The sequence below is a fragment of the Acipenser ruthenus genome, chromosome 27 (assembly GCF_902713425.1).
Source record: "Acipenser ruthenus chromosome 27, fAciRut3.2 maternal haplotype, whole genome shotgun sequence".
NCBI classification, from domain to species: Eukaryota; Metazoa; Chordata; class Actinopteri; order Acipenseriformes; family Acipenseridae; genus Acipenser; species Acipenser ruthenus.
This window is the reverse complement of record NC_081215.1, coordinates 2,631,601-2,652,531: the sequence shown is the minus strand read 5'-3', so window position 1 is coordinate 2,652,531 and position 20,931 is coordinate 2,631,601. Positions and strand designations below refer to the sequence as shown.

Sequence of the window (20,931 nt, the reverse complement as noted above, 5' to 3'; positions counted from 1 at the left end):
ATAAAAGAGTTGAAAACCAAATCACATGACAAATGGAAACGCCTGACTATCCTTAAACAACTAATACAAATATCACTATTAGTAAATGACAATAAAAACAACAATAATGAATATATTAGATACTAATCTGCTATTCGGAGGGGAGTTGATTTTTTTTTCTATAGCGCTGTATGCAATTAAAATTAGTTTTATATAATTACTGCTGCACTCAAATAAACCCTCTCCAATAAAAAGTTGCCCAAGCAATAAGGAGCATGTCCTCACAAGAAAAAAAAGCAGTTTTCAAAATGAACTCCTTCAATATTTTGGTCACCCCTTTCATGAAATATTTTTTTTCATTTAAACTTACTGTATGCTAGCTTGTTTGAATCCAGCACGTCAGTCTTAAAGACCTGTCAATTAATTCAGTATTGTTGCTCAGTAATGTGTACATTCAGGGTTTATATGCCCAGGTTCAGCAGAGGGAGATGGGCTGTAGCACTGACATTATGTTATAGTATGTCCTATTATAATAATAGGACACCATTCTTTCAATGGGGTTTTCAGCTGTTTGTTTGACTTTTACTGTAACGTTACTTCACCGCAATACATCAGTCACTGGGCTCAGAGGCATTCTGTTTACTTCCATTCCAGTATTTATAATTTTTGTTACCATAGTACTCTATTCGGCTGATACGACTCAGCCTGTATATTTACATTATAAAGACTAGCAGCCCATTAGGACTAGCTAAACTACCTTTGTACAAGCAAATAACACAGGCACATACAGTATATATGAATATCTATCTATCTATAAATCTTAAAAGGAGTGACTGCAAGTAACCTTTTCGTTTTTGCCTGCCTATAAACATTGTGTATTTTATACATCAGTTGCCAATTTAAGCATACTTATATTTACAGACTGATATAATCTGCTGGTTTGCTTTTAGCTGTGGTGCATTTATTAATTTTTTTTTTTTTGCATGGGGTTCTGGACTATGACCTAGCACATTTTCAAACACCCATTTTAATAAATTCATTCTTCAGGGGGCTACTGTGTGCCTCATGGCTGACAAAGTGAACCCCTGTGTCAGGTTAATAGTTCATTTGTAAATAGCAATGTACTCCCGACCTGCTCTGTCTTGAGGGTATTACCTATATAAACGAGGCTTGACAACTGAGTACTGGCCGATCGATAAACAGGTAGCTCCGGGTAGAAAAAGCTCTCGCTGGAGAGAAAGTACTGTGTCTGAGTGGCAGCTAATTAGCAAAAGGACTGAGGTTACTCCACCCCAGAGGGCTTGGGAGCAACAAAGTTCGCTATTCCCCACCCAGGGTTTGTTTAGAGCAAAGCTTAAACGATGTGTTAAAACAGGCTGTGGGGAAAGTGACAGCCTTTACGTACAAAAAAATTCCCCTTGCCACCCAGCATTCCTTTCCATCCATTTCCTCATTGCATTAGTATCCTGCAATGCTTTCTAATAGCCCAGCTTTCCTGGTAGTTACCAAAGCTGTCCAGAGGTCACTGCAAAATCCAGGAATCTCTATCTAATACATTCACTCCCCTTTCATTTCTAGGGAGCCCTCCCAAGGTTAGTCCACCTTGACGTTTTCTATTTCTAGGGCCTTGTGATTAGAGAAATATTCAACTACTTGTGCAAGTGCGTCACTGTGCTGTGCCACAGCATCTAAACTGGTCTATTTTGATCACCTGGCATACAGTAAATCTAAATGGCATTCAAGCATGTCGATTCCGTCAATGTACAGGGGAGGATTTCAGACTCCCATTGCATAGTAGTGTGAGAGATTCCAGGTTTTACTGTGAGCTTTCATTGTACGTTAGCTGTACAAAAAGACGGTGGTCTGTCCTAATAAGCTCTGGTGTGTTTATTTAAGCCCCTATAAAAACTGCAATGGGACGCAATGGGCCACTGTAGGAAAGCCTCAATTCTTGCATTGATTTCCAGTTCAGGTGTTTGTCTCCGAAGTTCAAATTCCCATTCCTGGATCCAGTCGCACTTCAATGCTTCATGGCCGCAGAGTTAAACATTAACCATAGTGCTAATCTGTATCTGTGGACTCATGTGTGAATGCACTTAAAACAGTTAAGATTACCCAAGAGAAAATCACTGCAAGAGCTATCTTTTTTTTTGTTTCCTTGTATTTCCATGGAATTAGGTCATACCGGAAACATTAACCCTAGCAGTTTTATTTGAGAAATGAGTGTGAGACACCAGTCTTTGAAATTTAGTTTTAATGTCTGGGATTGCTGGTATTAGTGGCATTATTGAGATTGGATGCCAGCTAATCGAAATAGGACCTTGTAAAGCAGATAAATGACTTCACATTTTTTAGCATTATTATTATTTATTTCTTAGCTGATGCCCTTATCCAGGGCGACTTACAATTGTTACAAGATATCACATTATTTTTACATACAATTACCCATTTATACAGTTGGATTTTTACTGGAGCAATCTAGGTAAAGTACCTTGCTCAAGGGTACAGCAGCAGTGTCTTCCACCTGGGATTGAACCCACGACCCTCTGGTCAAGGGTCCAGAGCCCTAACCACTACTCCACACTGCTGCCCACTGCTAATAATATGCTTTTACTGTGCTTTACCGGGATCTAGGGGCATGCATAAGACTAAGTCAAATGCCAGATAAAACAATGTCCCAAAAACTTGAATGATCCCAAAGCCTAGTTTAATTTGATCTCTCAACAAGCACTTAGAAATTCAAAGGAAGCCACAGGAAAATCGACTTGTGTGCGTTTTTGTCTGTATCATGCTTATCAGTGATGGGAAGAAGAGGCTGCTAGTAAAAAAAATCACACAGAAACACAAGCTGCAGGACTCAAGCTGACCTCACTTGCTATTGGATTTTCCAGGATTCTCCCAGGATGTTGTTTACTGCTTGCTGTGTGGCCGACCACGGTAGCCGACTAGCAGACATGGGTGGCTGGCGACACAGCTCTGGCGTTCCCACAGGATCATGTTTTATTAGTGCTTCCCTCACTCTTCGATGCTATCACGCTTGTCTCCTCTTCCTATCCGTTTGATCAGTTCAGATTGCTGCAGGTTTGACAATTCCCTCTTCTGAAGTCCAACCAAGTGACTCACCTGTAGCTCTTTGGAAGATATACTTTTCCATCGGATTGTTCCAAGAAGCTGTATTAGAGGGCCATTCACACCAAAGCCATTGTGGAGAAAAAAAACAAAAAGCTGAGCTTTCATTGTTCCAAAAAACTATTCAAGTACAGTCATTTAGATACTAGTGTCTGTTCCTGCAGGTTTTCCCTTTCAAAGAACGAAATTCAAGAGGTGATTCCTGCCAGCCTCCAGTTATAACTAGGGGGTTGTATAAATCCAACAAAAGATGAGTTTGGGGTTGGATCAGATCTTAAAGACACAGATCCCTGAGATGGCAGTAAGATTATAGGAGACAGTAGCGAAAGTATTCCACTGACCAACAATGCTAAATAAGCAATTTCTGTAATTACAACAGATGATGATTACTCTCTTTTAGTGGTGCTTTACAAATGCGTCCTGTGGATGTGAACAAGTTGGGTAAGTGACTGTTCTGTAGACAAACTAGGTAATGGAAAAAAAAACCTGTTCCTCCACTTCAAATAATAAAACAAAAGTGACTTAGATCTAGCACTGGAAACACCCCACAAAAATACTAGAGTCTGTGCTTTTATTAGTTTTTATTGTATGTATTTATTTAACCAGGAGACTGATCCATTGAGAATGATGCCTCATTTACAAGGGGGTCCTGGAAAACAATTTAAAAAGACTATTACAATGTAGAAAAAACAATTACAATGTACAAACAACACAATAAAATCAGCCCCCTCCCCAGTAGGTGAGAATGGTGTGCTAACAAGGGACGAGACTTGATAGGCTGAATGGCCTTTTCTAGTTCCCAAACTTTTCTTATGTTCTTATGTTCTAAGAGTGTTTCTACAATTCAGCTGGTCAAATAATGGCTCTAGAATGAATGGAAGCTCCTTTTACAGACTTGTATAGTACAACGAGCAGGTTATTGTTCTGCAAATACCTTTGGTCTCGTTACCGCTGTCACTGAAGTTCCAATGTCTGATCAAAAAGTCTTTGAGTTTTTTGGAAAAATGACTGTAAAAAATGGAAATAACAAGGTTCTGTACTATCTAAATGCATATTTTAAAACTATAACAAATATAAATACTAAAATGCACAAAACTCATAAATGATCGAAACTTTGCAAGAGTAAATCTGGCTATTATGCATTTCTGAAGCTTTTTTTTTTTAATCTGAACTGTGCTCTGTTGTCATTAAAATTGGACAGGCATTCCTTTACCCATTGTTATGCAAACAAGCTGAATAATTGGCATTGTTGGGCTTCATCTGCATGAAAGGAATCGGACACTGAAAGGGGGAGTCGTTAGCATGTCTTGTGACGATCACGCTCTTAGAACAGTAATTATTGCAGCAGTGGTGACAAAGTGAACAGGACTAGAGTCGTGAAACTCACTTCAGAACCCTATTTCCCTCCACAGTGTTTAACCTTGAAAACGGTATAAAACCAAAACAGTAAAGATGAGATTCTCAAAGAATAAAAGCAAGTTAGAAGTCAGTAAGCAATCTTTGATAGGAATATGTTAGGAAATTCCTAAAGAGGCTTCCTTCTTTTTTTGTTTTTTTTTGTTTTTGAGCCCCCCTTCAGAGAACTCCCCGGCAGAGCAGTCTTCATTGGCTGCACCTCAAAGACTTCTCCCAGAGCCTCCCCCCCTTTGTTACCCCCATGTGTTTCTTGGGCGGGCTCTTTGAAGTCAAACCCCATTCAACTAAAGAGCAATCTCTGTAGTGGAGAGGTGAGTACGTGTCTTATACTGACGTTAACATTATGAACTCACCAGCCTCTAGGAGAAGGTTCTTCTGCATACAAACTGTGAACCCCTTTCTCTATCACATTCACTTCATGTATTACCAACAAGAAGCAAACACCAGCCCAGAATATGACCCACTGGAGCTGGAATGACTATAGCACAGCGGGCTTCACTAGTCATGCCTACTGTATATCTTGAAACTGGTTCCACAGCTTGTGGGGGAAATGTGTGCGACTGAAACTAGAAAAACAGAGAAACAATGTTGTTATGAATACAATGATTTCCATTTACGAGTAAACTGCACATGATTGAGAGTGTCTGATGGAAACTAAATTTAGAAACCAAACCACAAACCGAGCCATATAATTTAACTGTTTGAAAGGATTTGCTAGGGCTGTGTTTGGTGTCATTATCACCTGTGGCAACTCTAACTACTGAACTGCAGAGTCACAGCCAGTTTGCAAAAGGCTCAGAATTTGACATCTAAGCATTTTGCTAATCACAAGGCTGGAAGACATTACAGAGCAGAACTACCCTTCTTTTTTCCATCTTTTAACTGGCTGATGTCAAGTTGAGTCTTAAAGGATTCCATTTTTTTCAGCATCAGCAACATGATAAGCCACTCCACACTCTCACCCCTCTGTGTGAAGAAGTGTCTGCTAAAAACATCTTATCAAAGTCTTTTTCAGTTTCTTTGAAAAACTGACAGTAAAAAGACTGTACTGTCGATCACTGCTCTCTATTCAGAAAGAATAAGAATGGGATTTCCTGTCTGAAGGATTGCCAAGGCGTTTCTGTATTCACAGGTGTGCTCAACCTCTTTTGTCTACACCAGACTGGAATCTGTCATAGTTGCATGAAGGTTCAATAATCTTAACACCTGTAATGTATACCTCAGAGATTAAGGTTTAGCACTGGCTTTGTTAAATGTGTTCTGTATTACCTATCATATTCTGTTAATAACAGCATACTAAGCATGACCTCAGCAGGTTGCCTTGTGGAGACTGTCACTATGACCTCACTACCTGTGCAGTGCTTGCAGACAAGGACTATAGTCATTCACTGACTCAGTCATTTGAGACGCACTCAGGTCTAATGCAGTGCAGTATTATCTACACTTCTATTACTCAAAGTCTGCTCAGTCATACTCTACAGCACCAATAGCAGGCATATCAAGTAAAACTTTGGTCAAGCAGACGTGGGTGGAAACGTTTGTTCTTGACATTTTAGTTTCTTCTAGTAATTCTAAAAAGCTGACGAATGTTATGCACGACCTACCAATGGTGTTTGAATAAACAAAATGGAATTTCCATCACTCGTTGAACAAATGCGTCTCCGGGACCACGCGGAGTTCCATAAGGGATCGGATTTGTCCTTTAATGACGCTCCAGGGAGCAGGGGAAGTTCTACCTTTCACTTTGTTTTACCATCTTCCCCTGTAGCATTTACCCTAAACATCCGTATTGATGATCTGGAATGGATCCTGTTATATTAGTAACCAGTCAACCTGCTGTAATAAACACAACCTCCTGTTCTATATAGTCAGAATAAACACCCTCTTACTCGTGGTCCATGTTTGTGTACAGTGTCCTATATTTCACGTACTGTTCCCAGTTCTGGTGTTTTGCTTTGCAAAAGTCACTTATGTGCTGCTTGTGCTCGGAGTCTAATTTCACCCAAAGTGTTTGCTGGTATATTTTGCTTTTATTCGTGGTTGAAGAAGAATGTCTAAAAGAACAAAACAAGGCGTCGCTGAAATGGAAAAAAAAATCCATTAAGTATAATGTGGGCTGATCAAATATATCGGACATATATTTTCAATACATTTACTTTGTAAACGGTGTACAAAACAATTAAAAAAAAAAGTATTCTCTGAGATCTGTGTTTGTCCAAGGCTGAGCTGAAACTTACCAACCGACAACAAAACATGCATATAAGCTGAAAGCAATTTGTAGGTTGAGTGCGTCGACCCGGCTCTCCAGTACCATTAACCATTTCCTGCGTCATCTCTTGTGTCAGCTCTCCTGGAATGTCACACACAGGCGCATGCTGTTTTGGCAGGAGAGATTTAATATTGTCTCAAAAACAACTTGAGGGTGACAGACACATTGACCTGAAACCATGTCATGCAGTTCCAAAGACGTCCTCTAGGTAGTACACCACAGCAGCTCTCTGAGAAACCGGAGATGATCAGATAGCGGAGTGCAGAAATGCAGTAAACAACTACGTAAAAGCTATTTAAAGGTTATCTTGGACATCAAACCGGTTTTCCCACCTGTATTCACATTTTTGTACAGGTACGCTTTAAAAAAAATGCGGGTATAGTCTTTGGGTTCCTGCGGGCTGTAGAACGTTTTGAAATGAATATGTTAAATAATTTAATTAGAAAATGTCAAAATAGTTAAATAGCCACATGGTATAGCTCTTGGCATTAAAGCTGCTAAACTGGGTTTATATGTGCCTGTAGGCATTTTGATCGGTTGGCATAGCAACATCATATTAAAAAAAGAAAAGCACCCAAGTTCTGCAAGTGGCAGATTTATACCTACCTGTTTCATAGAGCCAGCCTGCCGTGCTATTGCCATGGTAGGGTCAAAGAAATCATTTTGAGCAATACAATAGTCTGCTAAGCGTAATACAAAATCTCCCCTCGATCTACAGTCCTAAAGTTGAATTGGATTGTGATCCTGTTAAAATGAATTATAAGCCACGTATAACAAACCCCAGTTAAAGATTGGCATTGAAAATGCAGTGCATCTTCTGATGTGTCACAATTCAAAAAGAAAAGTCACCACCCAACGCACATCAGCATGCAGCGAAACACCATGCTGCCCTTGGCAAAGAGGCCATTGCATTGCCAGTGTAACACAGCGATACCTGTCTTGCAGTGGCTGCATTGTCACATTGAGAAAGGCATTCTGTTAAGTGCAGTATTGTATAACCAATCGGATGGTATTTTTAGGTTTGTTTGGTTTGTTTGGTTTTCAAACACAACCCCACATACTCTTACAGTTTCAGTGATGCAGGAAGTAAATATACTGTGTGTGTTTACTATCAGCATCCGGAACTGAGCAAGAAATTGATATGGATTCTGATACTGGAGCAAGCATTGTAGTACAAACAGGTCTTCATGGAAAATACCATGCAGAAAGACTGTGGTACATTTTTATAAGGGAAGGTTTTATCATAAGACTGACTAAATCAAGTCATAGAGTTTTAAATTATTTTACAGCACTGAGTCACTTGAAAACTACAGCTATGGCCAAAAGCTTTGCCTACCCCTATATAATTAAAACATTTTGCTTCATAAAGTCGAATGAAACCTTAATAATGTTATGTTAACATATTGAATTACATACCGCTTTGTAGTTTTCCCATATATTTGACAAAAAACTGACAAAAATGAACTAATTCTTAGTTTAGATCGACACACGTTATTTATTTATTTAATTTTTAAAGTGGCTGTAGTTTAAAACATGCTTACTATTCGCTTCTGCTTACGACATTGGTGCAAATGTGCAGTTTTGATAGAAACATATGACACATATGTATTTTCATTTTAAAATGTTCTTACACTTGCATTTCCTAGGTAATTTCACCTCAGTATCTTCAGGGACAAGTTGTGAGTGTATTTTAATGTTTGACAGTAGCATGGTCCTTTTTATTTATTAGTTCTGGCATTCAGATCCACAGAAATCTTGAAACAATAATTGAACAAGAATACCTTTTTCTTTTTTCATTCCTAGTCAATATATTTTTTTATGTGTGACGGCTGCATCATTCTCCACTGATACATGCTTGTGCAGTTTTGACCTTCTTACAGCATCAGTTTGTATAAAACCTTATTATGCATTTAGTTTTGTACAGTATATCTCTGCAACTTGCAACTGTTAATTAAGAAATCATGTAGCAGTAGGGAGCTGTGTATAAACTTTCCTTTGTTACACAGACCAGCATGTTATCAGGGCACGAAATTCTTAATGTGAACTGCGATTGAGTTCCCCGACCCCTGTATCAGCTTGGCAAAATGACAGGACATTATGTTTTTTACAGGGCTGGTCAATGGATAAAAACAGCCTGGTTGATATTGCAAGGAGAGTGAAAACATACATATAAAATGATCACTGTGTGTTCTATGACACAATGAACATGATTTGGGGATTAGAACTGATTTATGATGTTTGAAATCATTCTGTTACTAAAATAAGGAGATTGAGCCAATATATTTCAAAGGTTGCTTCATCCCATTACTTTACACGAGTCAACGCAATGTGGTTTCAGAGAGACCCTGCCAGGAATCATACCTGATTCACCTTCACATTTACTGTATATGAAACTCACACCACAATGACATGGTGGTTGGCATTCCTGCTAATATTTGTGCCACATGGCACCAGACCGTAACATATGCCCCTTTTCCCATAAAGACACAAACAACATAAACAACAGATTTGTGAGAGCCTTTACAGAGTTGTTGTTCTTTCTAGTTTTATAGAATTAAAAACAGCTGTTGCATGGTGTGGAAGGTTCTGCCTTTCTTTTATTTGCGGTGTCTAGTCTCGTATTACAAATCACAGGAGCGTGGTGCATACAAGAGCTGCTGTTGAAGAAGAGTGATACCTGGACAGGTAGAAACTTCCATTCCGTGCCAGCCATTTCAGACACATGGTTTAAATTCTTTACGATTTCCTCCCTGTTTCTTGAGATGCTTTAATGTGTTGTGTCATAATGATTCCTAATTTTTCACTGTGCTTTACTGTTTCTCATCACTATCAGCTGGCTCAATCTACATACTTTCCAAACTTTTTTCCGTTCACACCTTAACTTGTTTCCCATAGTAAAAGCAGGGCAAAGTGTAAAAAAGCAAGGTAAAGTCTAGGTAAGCATTACGAAGCACAGCTGTATGGTAAAGCATATTAAATGGCATAACAATAAAGCACTGTTTGTTTTTCATAACCCAGTCAAGTCTAGCGTTGATTAACAGGGTCAAATCAAGGCATGTGGTAACACAAAACCCACTCCCACCTGTATACGGTTTGCAAAACATTCCCCTCCCATCCGTACTTGTGCATGAAGGTCCAGAGTTCAAAGAGGTTGTGCTGGTCGGTACGTGTTATTATTATTGTTTGTTTATTTAGCAGACGCCTTTATCCAAGGCGACTTACAGAGAACAGGGTGTGTGAACTATGCATCAGCTGCAGTCACTTACAACTGCATCTCACCTGAAAGACGGAGCACAAGGAGGTTAAGTGACTCGCTCCCCTGCCTGGACCACATGGGGCAGGAACCAGGGTTGAGTTCCTTGTAAAGACACAGTGGGAGTTTGTTTAAAATTCTTTGAATTATATTATTAAGTGTTGTAAAAATGGTTAAACGATAAAGTGTGCTCCTTTTTGTTGGCTTTCCTTATCTAGCCTTGGATTACATCCCTTGTATAATGCCCACCTCTTGTCTAATACCTAAACAGGAAGACTATGAAAAAAGGACCTTATCTTTTATTGGACTCCACCTCAAGAGTGCCTCTCGGGAGATAAGACCATAGCTACACTCTCCAGGCTTAGGGATAGAAACTTCATTATGTCAGAGAATTCACCATGAATAGTGACTGAGGGCATCCTCACACAACCACTCACACACATGACACTCAGCTGGGCGGGTCACAAGGTTTTAGACAGCTCTGCCATTTGGGGGTTGGTTTTTATTACCTGGCTCGGGGTCATTTGCCAGAGGACCTTTTCCACTCAAGATCAGTCTCAAATCATGGATTGGTCCTGATTTTCAAATGCATACAAACATTTCAAACAGGAGGCTGTGTGGTCCAGTGGTTAAAGAAAGGGGTTTGTAACCAGGAGGTCCCCGGTTCAAATCCCACCTCAGCCACTGACTCATTGTGTGACCCTGAGCAAGTCACTTAACCTCCTTGTGATCCGTCTTTTGGGTGAGACGTAATTGTAAGTGACTCTGCAGCTGATGCATAGTTCACACACCCTAGTCTCTGTAAGTCGCCTTGGATAAAGGCGTCTGCTAAATAAACACATAATCCATGCAGAAAAATAAATATAATAATAATAATAATATAATTGTTATATAAACCTCATAAATATAAGTTAAGGACACCTTAAAAAAATATCCAAGGATAACTTAGGTGTGTGTCCAACCTGACACACAGCAAGTGTAAAGAGTGTTAGTGTTGAATATGTTTTTTGTATTCATTGCTGCAGAGTGAATAGCATAATAAGGCATAATGCAATTGCTTTATGAAGTTCAGCATGGCTAGCTAATGCACAAGAACATATTGTTGCATAGGAAACTATGCAGAAAAACACCAGGACAATAATACATATATTTATCCATCAAAGGCTTTTTTATTCAATTGCATGACTCATAGGAACTTCCCATTTAAATGTTTAATGTCTGACTATGTAAAGTGTATCAGATTGAATCAGTGATGCATTAAGCTTTATGTTTACAGAACACAGCTCACACACAACACAACAATTTGAATGATATGAATGATTGTGATAACTAAGGTAGCCAGTGCCCAGCTAATTAAATAGCTTCTGAAAGACTAAGCACAGTGACTCCATCCAGTGGCTTCAGTCAAGAGGTTTTCCAATGGTGTTCCTTATCACTGGTCAGATAAACTAATTCTATTACTGTACTTTCCATGGCATATGGTTATTTTAGAAGGCTGAGTAAAATTAAAGGTGTGACCTTTTTATGATTAAAACTGTGTGTTTTATAACAAAAGGAACATGATTTGGGGATTAGAACTGATTTATGATGTTTGCAATCATTCTGTTACTAAAATAGGGAGATTGAGCCAATATATTTCAAAGGTTCCTTCATCCCATTACTTTGCACGAGTCAACACAATGTGGTTTCTATATATATTTTTATGTCCTTTTGGATTCTGAATAGTTGTCCTATTAACTTTACATTTTTGTTTATTTCAAAGTCAGTTGAAACCATAGAGTCTAGACAAATGTGTGACACCTTTTAGCATTTCAGCACTCGAAGACATTTTTACAAACCTGTTTCACAATTGTTTAAAAATGTGAGAAATGTGTGAAAAAATGTCGCTTGTAACCTGCTATTGGAGTCCCAGGTCTGGTCAAACCGCTTGTTTTAAAGCTACAGCTCGAGGACTTTTTCCACTGTTAAATCAAGCTCCAGTTCAATAATGTCCTCCTGGCTATCGTTCCAATGGCAAGATTATCCCGTGGCGGGGAATATACTGCAGATGCACATTCAAGACCCAAAAACCCCAAGCTGTGTTTTTGTATTTATCTGACTCAAAAACAGAATCACCAAACCGATGTTCAAAATATACCCATTCATCTACTACAAGTCCTACAGAGAAGCAAAGACAAGTGAATCTTAATAACCTTAAATCAGTCTTCTACATGTGAGCAGCTTGTTCGCTAAACCAAACAGAAGTTCTCAACAAATCCCAGGTGTTTCACCTTTTATCTGCTGTTTGTTTTTCGAGCTCCATTCTATAAATACTTCACACAAATTACTTTATAAGCAAACCCTCTATTTAGAAGCTGTAATCTTAAAATCCACATGGTTTATAATACCCGTGGGTTGTGCTGATGTTATCTGGGGGGGGGGGGGGGAGTGGAAACATTTGCAGCAGATAAGGCTGATGCTCATTCCAGTTTGACAACTGATTACACTATTCAGTGCCATAGGACTTGTTCCACTATTATCGCTACATAAGTACAGGGTGTAAGAATACCATGAGCATTGTACTGTACCTTCCAATAGGGCGTTAGAGTTGAGTTTTTTACCCTTTTTTTTTTTTAGAACTGTTTAAATTTTATAAGGGGCATGATAAAAACAAAAAATGGTAATTCAATGGAAAAAAAACAAACGTACACCATTTTTTAATTTAAATTTTAATCCAATGACAAATCTTTTTTTTAAAAATCCATAAATGTGTTTTGTACAAACGGTGCTATTTGTTTGAATCGATTTATTTCCACCACTTAGGAAACGCAGAATGAAATCGAAGCGCGTGCCTTTTCCTTGTGGTCTCCCATTCCCAGCCCCAGTCTGCTGTTCATTCATGATGATACCAGTGCGAATAGGGTTAGTTTGTAGATCTCTGTAACATCTCCTTTGAGGGTAAGCTGTGTCGAGATTGAGACAGGCTGGGTCACCTAGAAAATAAATAAAGCACAATCAGCAAATTCAACAGCACAATTCACAGACGTTTTCTGCAGTGTTTTTAAAATGATTTCAGGCTGCAACAGGTAGGTTTTTCTATTTTTGAAACAAAACACAAATAGAAAACTTTGTACACTTTGTAACAAAATCATGGTTGAAAAAATAATAGAAAATAACTAAACAAGCCTGTCCACATTCCAAAAGGAATGACGTGAATGATTCCACATTCTCATCTAAAACAATGAACTCACTGTAAGCTTAAAGTTTACAAGAAACTCATTATGTTACCTCTGCTGTGTCCCGCGCTGCACCTATCACAGCAGCATTATATTTTCAAACCTATTGACTCTTCTAAGCATTAATCCACCCTTTATCAACATCACACGTGTTACAGGAGTCACAATAACTAAAGACTGCAGTAAAGAACACACGTGCTGTACGCCCCATTGTATGAAACAGCCATAGACCATACAATTGTTATTTCAAAGCCAGTTGTACCACACTTTACCAGGATAATAAACTACCAGTATGGAAAATAAAATGTGTGTGTTGCTTTGTAGACTCACATCATGGCCACTAGGTGGTGCCCAAGTCACAGTAATAGACTTTTTCTGACCAGGATCAACAGCTCCCTTCCCTGGATCCAGGTTGAAGCCTTTCTGCTGGAGGGTGTTTAGATTATCGAAACTAAACTCCACGTTCTGCCAGGGAAAAGGATTGCAGAGTAAATGATAAGCCTCTTATGGGACAGAAACACAACCACAAACTCACCGTGCCGCGTAATAATCCACAGAAATGTTTACACAGCAGAAGGAAATAAATAACAACCCAAAAGGTCAGCATTCACTTTGTTGTGGGACAGTGTGCATGAATGGATTAATCTTTATGCGCATGCCTGGCATTAAGTACAGTAGCAATAGAAATTATAAGGGCTTCAGAAAATTAAATCAGAAATGCATCCACTGAAAGGCCTTCTCTACATTTCAATACTCCACTAGGCAGTGGGAACTATCTTGAAGCTGTGGTTCTGAATGGCTGGGAGTATTATTATTTATTGCTGTTCGCTAAATCCAGGGTATGAGTGTTTATTCAAATCTGGATTTGATATACACACCTCTACAATATGCAATATGCAATATGCAATTCAGTGCTTTAAATAAATGAACACGTTACCTTTTTAGCCAGAGGCTGTGTGGATCGGATACAGCCAACCTTCAGCTCCCGAACTGCAGGTGCCAATGTGTTCTCACTGCAGGCAGCCTTGAGGGTGAGCAGGATTGGTTTCATCAGCTCGACCAGCTCTGAACAAGACACAAGCAGGCAGGCCTTCTTCACTCAGTCAATCCACACAGACAGAGGTACAGCCACATATATACAATGCAGTTTATTCAGTCTGGATATAAACAGGACTGCTAAGAACAGACTACCTATTATAGACAAATACCATTTACTGTTTTGTACAGTGCAATATGTATAGTACACAGTATGGGTTGACACAAATGTGATTTTAAAACACTGAACATCTCATATGAAATGCCCTATATAACCACTGTAATAGTTACCGGTTCCTTCAGGATCTTCCTTTGCAGGCAGATCGGCGAGGGATTCAACCGGAACATCCAGAGGGTCTCCCCCGTCAACAAACATGGTGTGAGTCCTTGATGATCCCTTCAGCTGGATTACATGGGCTACTTCCTGGGGAAGAGGAAGAAGCACAAACAGAATCAGTTAACAATTCAGTTACACTTATTTGACTGTTGATAAGCCTGGATATTTGTTTTCAGTGTCACTAATGAATATCAGCGATCAATCTGTGATCAAAGGTAAGGGAGGGGTTGGAAATAATGTGTATGTAAATATATCTCATGGCAATTCTGACAGCCTTGGAGGGACAGTACACAGTTCAGTTCAGTAGACTCAGTTCCTAAAAGCTGGACTGCTTCTCTGGTTCTTGTTCAGTCAGAATCTCACATTCATGTAAGATGCCGTGAGGGTGATAATGAAAGGAGATCCAGCCACATTGTGCTGGGAAGTGCATCAGGAACACATTTCTTCCCCAAAACAAGATTTTCTCTTCGGTGACAGATTTAGAAAAAAAAAAAAACCTACAACCAATGAGTGGGTATTGTTTTAGTTGTGAACGTCGGGCTTGCCATTTCGTACCACAATGCTACTGGGAATTGATATCGCTGCATTGATTCCTGCAGAAACTAATACTCCCTAGATTGAAGGGGTTCTAAATAGTTTACTCTACTTCAGCAAGTGGTAATTTGTTACGCCTCTTGTTTGTTACCAGCAAGGGCTACAGCTAATACTGGTATATGAATCTAATAATTGACTCTAAAAAACTGTTAAGTTGACCTTCATTTGAAAGAGATTCATTGGCAGTGTATTTATCATTACATTTACTGTACCTTATTAACTATCTCCACCGTCAGTCGATCAGAGTAATACAGACTCTCGTGGTCGGGCTGGAAAGTCACAGTTATATCCTGGCTCGTCCCAGGGTTGATAGCACCCTCTAGAGGTGACACACAGAAGACGCTGAGGCCACTGTTATTTTGAGTACCTGGCAATGGCAAAGATTATTACAGTTTACTGGCTTGCTGGGCCTCACAGAGCATGTGAAAAGTTCTAGTTCCAACTAAATGACAATGCTTTAAAAGTCATCAGCATGAATTGTATTTGAATAGCTGTGACAACGGTCATTAATACAAACAAAGGCAAGGTAAGGATTAAGAATTAAGCAACCCTGCCCGCTCCCTTATAACACTGAAAAGGTTCTCTTTTGACCTCACTTGTGATCTTTTACAAGTCATTGTGCACTGTTCAAAATAAACAAACGTAACAGCAAAGCCCTTACCTACTCGCGACTGTGGTTCCTTACTGGGCGTTAGGAACGATGGGAGTCCCTGCTGGTCTTTATGCTTCTTCACAGACACGCTGTCCTGTTTCACACTGTAGTTCACAAGGATGGAGGAGGTGTTCTGCAGCTAAACACCAGAACACACATTTAACACTGTCAGTTAACACTACAGATTACACTGTTCAAATTAAATCAGTGATAAAGAGTCTTTCATGAAAAGCATCCAAAGGGCTTAGGCGTTTTAGCAGGGTACATAGCTAAGCACTGGAAGCCAAGTAAAGCAGCCAAATGTTTGATTAAAAAGCCTTAATTCTGCCACTTGAGATATGTGCAGAATTCGCCTTCCTGATGTCAACTGTTAATGATCCATAATGTTCTCCTAAAAGACAACATTATGGATAGCCTCTATAATGTAAGTCACTACCTGACTTGGTCTCACTGATTGAAATAAAACTCCCCACTGCATAGCCTCTATAATTTCAGTCACTACCTGACTTGGTCTCACTGATTGAAATAAAACTCCCCACTGCATAGCAGTTTGCACCATTACTGGTTTACTGTAAGCTTAATTAAACCCACTTAGGCTTTTTCCTCTCAGTGGGTTTACTAATTAAGCTCACAGTTAAAACCTGAATATAAACTGCTATGCAATGGAAGTCTGAGTTCCAGCTGTACAGTTAAAATCACAACACAATAGTCTAAGGAAACTGCCTTTATATGTCATACCATATTATTTACCTTGAATACAGATGTGGCACTCTCATTGGCTAAAACATATCCAAAATCTATGATGCCTCCTTCAACCGAACAGGTCACTGATGGATATATCCCAATACCAGAGAGGTTCAGGCAAAGGGCCACGTTTGAAGTTCGGATCTCCAAGGTCTCGTAGAACTGTAGGGGATAGAACAGGAGTGGTGGCTCACAGTGCAGTTAGTGCAATGGAACAGACAGAAAAGGCTACTGCATACTGTAAAGTATGTTAAAGAACAGAACCACAGCACAGATGTGTGCAGAGGCTGCTGAATCTAATAAAACAAGAAGTGCCTCTGGTGCTTGAGCACAAACATTCAGTCATAGCGTGACACAGTTTCAAGCCATGCATTTCAGTTCTACAGCCAGCACATACACACCCCAGTTAAAACATTAGCAGCAGGTTTTGGGGATGCGTTTTTGAGCCCCACGACAAGCAGGCATGTTCCATTGAAATTCTCTTTCATTAGATCACTTGTCTAAAGTAAGAGCAGGTTTATTGGTATAGCATTGGAATACTGATTCATCCTTACCTTTTTGCCCTCCACAGGAGAGAAAGAGACTAGCAGGGTGTGGGTAGCTCCAGGCTGCAGAGGCCTGAGCGCATTCATTAACGTGAAGGGACCATTGGGATCCAGGAGTGTGGAACTCAGCTTAAAAAACACACCAGTCAAGGATTCAATGACCGTTTTTGATACTTGTAATGAAAGCGAAGGAAAACTGGTCTTATAGAAGTTTCCCAGTCTAAACTTGTGGGGCAATGTTGCACTTTACCATGTTTTGTTTTGCTTTTTTTTTTTTTTACTCAAAGAAAAAGAAAAAAGAACGAAAGAAATAGGAAGAGAAAGAAAAGAAAAAAAGGAGTTATTTTCTGGGGTCTAAAGTCAATCATAAAGGATACTTCAAGAGGTTCATGTGAGATATTCTGTACCGTAACCCTCTTTACCACCGTCTGCCCTAAAAAGATACAAGTCAAGTCAAGGTTAAAGATAGACAGATAGACAGATTTATATTACATGCTACATACATTGTGGGTATTTAAGATACCATGGTGTCTTGGATACATCCCAATACAGGCAACCTGACTAAATCTGCTCTACCCCCAGAAACCAGTCCTCAGTTGGTCCTGCCTGGTTAACAAAAAAAAAAAAAGGATTTGAAAATAAAACAAATGCATGAATTAGTGTCTGGCTCCATAGTTCTGCCTTTTCTGTACTTGCCTGTCTTTTCACTTCACTGGGTCTGTCTCCTTGCATCTTTGAAATCTGATATCTGTCTTCTATTTTATTTCATGGATGACATTCACAGTTAAAAGATGTCAAAATGACTGCAATATATTTTGCATGCTACGTTTCAAAAAACCTAAATGCAGTACAACTCAATTTGTTCTCTCCAGGCTTATACATTAAAATCTGTCAAGGAAGGATAGTTACACCAATTTCTTTACTGTATCATCAAAATTCAAATTGAAATAGTTTTTTTTTTCTTGTTTTCTTTTTATATGAGCAAAGTTTGCAAAGATTTTACATGTTGGACAATAAAAACAGAATATCACATTAATTTTTATTTAACACACTTTGTCACTCGATGTATTTTTTGCAACTTTTTAAAGATGCCTGCAGTGAATTGAAAACACAGATACACCTTTTTAGATTATCAATTCAGAAACCTCAATATTTAAACTTCCACCTGAGCAAGTCCCAAAACAGCTAATTATTCTGCACATAGATGATATCACTGGATTGAACACCAGTAATAATAAATACAATTACTGGATATGATACTTGATCAAGCAGGATTATTAACATTGTTAGTGTGGACAACAATTTTATCAACATGTTGACTCATTTTACATAACTAATACCATTATTACCCACCTGCTGCCACTTCTTTGAAATTCACTGTGCTCCTGCCATGGTCGGAGATCACCACTAGAGGGGGCACTACTGCAGGACAGTGCAGCTCAAGGTAAAGGGTGTTGTGGGGACTAGTAGGGGAAAAAAACAACAAAAAAGCAGATTTGACAGTCAACCTAGTAGAAAAGTAAAACATTGTTTTTTGTATTATTATTATTATTATAAATCGCAATATTAATTGCTGAAAAAGGTGTGCTAAAAGAAAATGATATGAAAAACCGAGCTTTACCTGTATTGCAAGTGACCTGGCTCATTCCTATTTGCAGATTTTCCACTTGCTACAAAGCAGGGGATGATGTATCTCTTAAAAGAACCTTTGAATGAGCGGATCAGTGAAGCCTGGGCAGCAGCAAAGGTATCTGAACTAGAACACAACAGAAAGATAACACAATGCAATGAATGACATACAGTTAAAACAATATAATGTGTTTAAATGTACACATATGCATGTGGGTTCCAGTAAGTACACTATGTACATTTATAATAACACAAATACTAATGTCAATTAATTCAGGATTAAAGGTGTGTAAATTAGTCTATTAAACACAGTGATTCATTCAGGATATAGATATATATATATATATATATATATATATATATATATATATATATATATATATATATATATATATATTTGATTTTGTTTTTTGTTATATAGCATGCATTGTTTTTTGCTATACCCCTTCACACTGGCAGGTAGGACACCTACTCTGGTTGTATGTCCCCTGGTTTAGGAGGGTTGAAGGGGCTTCTGTTCGCACTGGAGTTTGCTCCGGGAGTGTCACACGTTTTGATGGCCTTCTCGTTCGCTGTTTGTTTAGCAGACGCTTGCTTTTGCTTCTTTTTCCCTTTCGATGCAGACGGAGGCTCCTTTATGCTCTGAGTAAAGCCATTGGATAGAAAACGATAAGCCCCCATATACAGTACATTTAAAAAACACTGGCAACTTTTCTCTGTCCTGAATGTTAAATTCTAAATAACACTAAATAAACTCATTGGTTTACGGGGTAGAACATCCAGGGGAAAAAAGCAAGAAAACACACAGTTCAAAACATGTCCGTTTGATAACTGAGCTACGGTGAAGGCAGACAACTTTTTGTGAAATAAAGCCCCACCAGTGCATCCGTCTCGGTTTTCTTGGCATTTGCAGCCTCCTTTTCTTTCTTGTTCTGCAGTAGTAATCTGGTCTCCTCAGCACGGCACAGCATGTGAATAGCCTCCTCCTGGATCTGCTGCTTACAGAGACTGGGTCTGAAGCAAACCTGGACCGGGCAGCTCTGAGGACACACACACACACACACACACACACACACACACACACACACACACAATGTAACTACATTGCCACTTCCAGCTTCAAAAATAAACAGGGAATTACAACACATTAATGAGGACAAGTGCAATACCTATTAGGCTTCTGATTGATGTTGGGCCTGTATTGGTTGCCGCTGTATTTCTGAGACTTTTTGCTGTATTGTCGTGAAACTTGGAAGGTACAACTATCACCGATGGGGAATATGAATGTCTATGCAACAGGGCTGTCTGAAAACCACGCTGGAGGTGTATGCTGATACCGCAATTGCTCTAAAATTAAATCTTTTAGAGACAATCTGATAAAAAGTGTGCACATAATATTGTACCCTACTGTAGATGTGCCATAACCCACAGGTATTATTATTATTATTCTAAAATATGTATTTCTCTTACCTTCCCCGGCAGTACTGTCCCTACTGCTGGAGTGATGGTGATATCTGAGTCCTCTGGATATACAAACTCGAAGGAAGTTGGTCCCACGGGTGCAATCGCCCCCTTGCCGATCCGTGGCACAGGGTGGGTGAACTCGTTACAGCTGGTGTGGGAGTTCACCACGTACAAGGTGGTTGTGGACTTGTCATTCACCGCTGTGGCACCAAACTGGACCAGAGAGTGAGACAGCTCCAGGGGAGGGTGGACTCCAACTGCTTGGCAAGACAACTTGAAATCTCTGAATCGAAATGGATTTACAGTAAATAAATCCAGTCTTCCAGGTAAATATAAGACACATACAATGTTAAATGTTAATATGTGCAGAATGCATGTACATGTACGATTTCACTGGAATCAGTCCGATTGCTGGAAAACCCCACTCTTTAAACTCCACTTATTGGAATCAGAATACTGTTCCGGACACTGCTTTAGCTACCTGTTGATTCCTGACTTGCAGGTGAGCTCAAAACTGTATTCTTTTGCCTTTATGGCACTGAATATGATGTCAATCTTGACTGTCTCCATTGGAAGAAGGATCCCAAAGCCATCATTGGGCTGAACATCTACATACTGAAAATGAAAACAAGTAATAATACACCATTATACCACAAGTATGTGTATGGGA

At 39.2% G+C, this 20,931-nt stretch overlaps 1 protein-coding gene across 2 annotated transcripts in view; it reads right to left on the bottom strand.

Moving 5' to 3' along the window:
• Nucleotides 1-12,738: 12,738 nt before the first annotated feature.
• The window catches only part of LOC131701856 (cilia- and flagella-associated protein 74-like), a 39,266-nt gene continuing 31,073 nt past the window's right edge, over nt 12,739-20,931 (bottom strand). For both annotated transcript variants that reach the window (XM_059002362.1, XM_059002361.1), the window contains exons 25-39: nt 20,743-20,876; nt 20,268-20,544; nt 19,676-19,837; nt 19,270-19,439; nt 18,790-18,924; nt 18,522-18,631; nt 17,546-17,601; nt 17,178-17,297; nt 16,630-16,785; nt 15,889-16,018; nt 15,440-15,594; nt 14,588-14,720; nt 14,199-14,326; nt 13,592-13,726; nt 12,739-13,018 (exon numbers count right to left, since the gene is read on the bottom strand). In XM_059002362.1, coding sequence (XP_058858345.1) covers nt 12,923-13,018; nt 13,592-13,726; nt 14,199-14,326; nt 14,588-14,720; nt 15,440-15,594; nt 15,889-16,018; nt 16,630-16,785; nt 17,178-17,297; nt 17,546-17,601; nt 18,522-18,631; nt 18,790-18,924; nt 19,270-19,439; nt 19,676-19,837; nt 20,268-20,544; nt 20,743-20,876 — 2,097 coding nt within the window. In that variant the 3' untranslated portion in view covers nt 12,739-12,922. The remainder of the gene's footprint in view (nt 13,019-13,591; nt 13,727-14,198; nt 14,327-14,587; nt 14,721-15,439; nt 15,595-15,888; nt 16,019-16,629; nt 16,786-17,177; nt 17,298-17,545; nt 17,602-18,521; nt 18,632-18,789; nt 18,925-19,269; nt 19,440-19,675; nt 19,838-20,267; nt 20,545-20,742; nt 20,877-20,931) is intronic.